The sequence below is a fragment of the Tupaia chinensis genome, unplaced genomic scaffold (assembly GCF_000334495.1).
Source record: "Tupaia chinensis unplaced genomic scaffold, TupChi_1.0 Scaffold149104_1, whole genome shotgun sequence".
NCBI lineage: Eukaryota > Metazoa > Chordata > Mammalia > Scandentia > Tupaiidae > Tupaia > Tupaia belangeri.
In genome coordinates, this window is record NW_006208950.1 from 233,748 (window position 1) to 236,562 (window position 2,815).

The 2,815-nt window shown below is 37.3% G+C and overlaps 1 protein-coding gene across 1 annotated transcript; it reads right to left on the reverse strand.

The window, feature by feature from the left end:
- Window positions 1–889: 889 nt before the first annotated feature.
- Window positions 890–1,819, reverse strand: LOC102472582 (olfactory receptor 4C45). The gene has a single exon (XM_006170875.1). It carries the CDS (start codon window positions 1,817–1,819, stop codon window positions 890–892), a length of 930 nt encoding a protein of 309 aa, XP_006170937.1.
- Between the last annotated feature and the right edge of the window lie 996 nt (window positions 1,820–2,815).

The window sequence follows — 2,815 nt, forward strand, 5'->3', positions numbered from 1 at the left end:
AGAGATACAATTTTTCAAAAAGTAAGTTTTCATAAAACTGATCTTTTTTGGGTGAGGGTGGTCAAGAAAAAAGTTTTGCATTGCCATAATAGTAGAATATTTGTAAATCTGTTAAATTTAGGGAGATTAAAAAAATGCAGTTTGATGAAAGTGCTTCATGGAGACACTCTTCTTTTTCTATAATCCTTTCATATATATATATACATATATATATATTTCCTTTTTTAAATAAAACTTTATTCTAATTGGGTATAAAAGATGTCAAGACTACAGTTGTTGGTCTATTTCATACCCACAATCTTTTGTTATCATGGATCCTTTCCTTCATAAAAAATATACAAAATGTATATTTTTTGAGTGTATTGGTTAATATGAATATAATACAAGTTGCATTTAAACTATATTAATATTTTTATTTTAAAGAAATAAGTATTTTGGGAACCAGCAGTTAGTGTAATGGCTATGTCACTGGACTCCCAAGTAGTCGACCATGGTTCGTGTCCCAGATCCGGTGGCTTAGAACTCATGCTGGGCGCGTGTGCGTGCGTGCCCAAGATCCCGAGAGGAGAATGGAGGAGAAGGGATTGCGGTGTGACCATCCCCCCTGGAGGGTGATTTCTCACTTTCTGTCTCTATGTCTCTCTGTCTGGCGAGCGCACACACCCTATAGAGAAAACCTCTCCAAAAAATAAAAGAAATAAGCATTTTAGGGGCTCCTAGAAGTATCATGGACTCTCAGTGCTGTTCCTTCTCTGCCTTAATTTGCCAGCTTGGCCCACTATATGTGCTCCTAATAAAACTTGATGCAGACAGAATAATTGATCTCTCAAGTTAATCATTCAAGAAAGGGACCACTAGGATTCTTGCCCAATTGTTGAAATCATAGAACTTACTTATCATCACTTTTCATTATTTGGCCCCAGAGTTTCTTCATGACACTTTTTACTTCTTCATTTCTGAGGGTGTAGATTAAAGGGTTCAACATAGGTGTTACTAGGGTACAAAACACAGTCACAGCTTTGTCAGTGGGGAAGGAGGTCATGGGTCTTAAGTACAAGTATGAACAGGGTACAAAGAATAAGATAACAACAGTGATATGAGAGGCACAGGTAGAAAGGGCTTTGCGACGCCCTTCAGAGCTTCGAGTCCTCAGGGAGTGCAAGATGATGACATAGGAGGTAACCAGCATAGAAAAAACAAGAAAACACAGGGACCCACTGTTAGCGGCAATCAGGGGCCCTAAAATGTGAGTATCTGTGCAAGCCAGCTCCAGGAGAGGTATCAAATCACACATAAAGTGATCGATGACATTGGGGCCACAGAATGGTAACTGGACCATGAACAAAATTTGAATCCCTCCATGAACAACCCCCAGAACTCCAGCCACTCCCACCAAAAATCCACACACAGATTGGCTCATGATGGTCACATAGTGCAAGGGCTTACAGATGGCCACGTAGCGGTCATAGGCCATGGCAATTAACAAGATAATCTCAGCCGCAGCAAAGAAATGTTCAGCAAAGAGCTGAGTCATGCATCCACTGAAGGATATGGTGTTCTTTTCAGAGATCAAGTCAAAGATCATTTTGGGTGCTATGGAAGAAGAATAGAAACCATCTATAATGGACAGATAGGACAGGAAAAAATACATGGGAGAACCCAGGGCAGGGCTAATGAAAATGGTGACTGAGATGAGCAGGTTACCTGCCAATGTGATCAGGTAGATAAATAAAATCACAACGAACAAGAATTTCTGCAGTTCAGGATTCTGGGTCAGGCCTAGGAGGATGAATTCTGTCACATTACTCATCCTTCCCATAAATTTAGTTTGGGTCGTAGGCATACGGTATACCTGGAAAAAAAATCAATATGTCTGAGTGATTTTATTTTTAATTCAATATAAAACATTTTATCACCTCTTCAGTCCTTGTCTGTGGAATTGATGAAACTGTACTTCCACTCATGTCCTCTATTTTGCAGAGTTGCAAAGAAAAGAATGATGTGAGATTTCTCCTAATCCATATTCATGGGATAATAACAATATCTTACAAATACCACAATAATAGCAAGGTCTTATGATGACTATTGATTTATAATTGACTTCCAAACACTTAGAGGCCCAAAAGTCTCATAGAAGACTTCTTTTTACTTAGAACAAATTTCATGAATAATAATAATTTTGTTATACTTGTCTATTGTTAATATTTATAGGTATATGAACATAATATTCTCTTGATGACTATGTATGAGATATACAAGTGTCAGACCTTGCTAAATCTAAGCAAGCTGCAATCTGTGATGTATTGTTCGTTCCTGTTAAATGTATGCACTTGCACAAAGATCGAGGCAGAGCTACAGATGGAGTTTTCACCTTCGAAATGCCTGGTCTTTATCCTATCCAGTGCACTGAGCAGCAACCACTCAACAATCCTGGAGTTTGTGTCTCACACTGTGAGATCCTTCTTTCATGATCACTATTTCCACATTTTTGGATATAGATATGTAAGTGGAAAAAAGCTCCCTGAAAATTTCACAATTATACCTAAACTTTTTTTCACACTGTGTCTTTCATCACATATAGAATTACACTGTGAATTAAATAAATCTCCCCAAATTTACAGATGGAGCCCAATTAGTCATAGAGTTTCTCAGAGTTTTATATTGGTAAGAGAAATGTTATAGTTCCTTGAAATAGTAAATTTTTTCCTTTTATAATCAGTGAAGATAAATTTAAGGTGTTCATTGCTAACTGGTAGAAATGTTTTTGAGTGAGTACATGTTATTACAAGAGAGCATAAGATATTATTTTATTCTT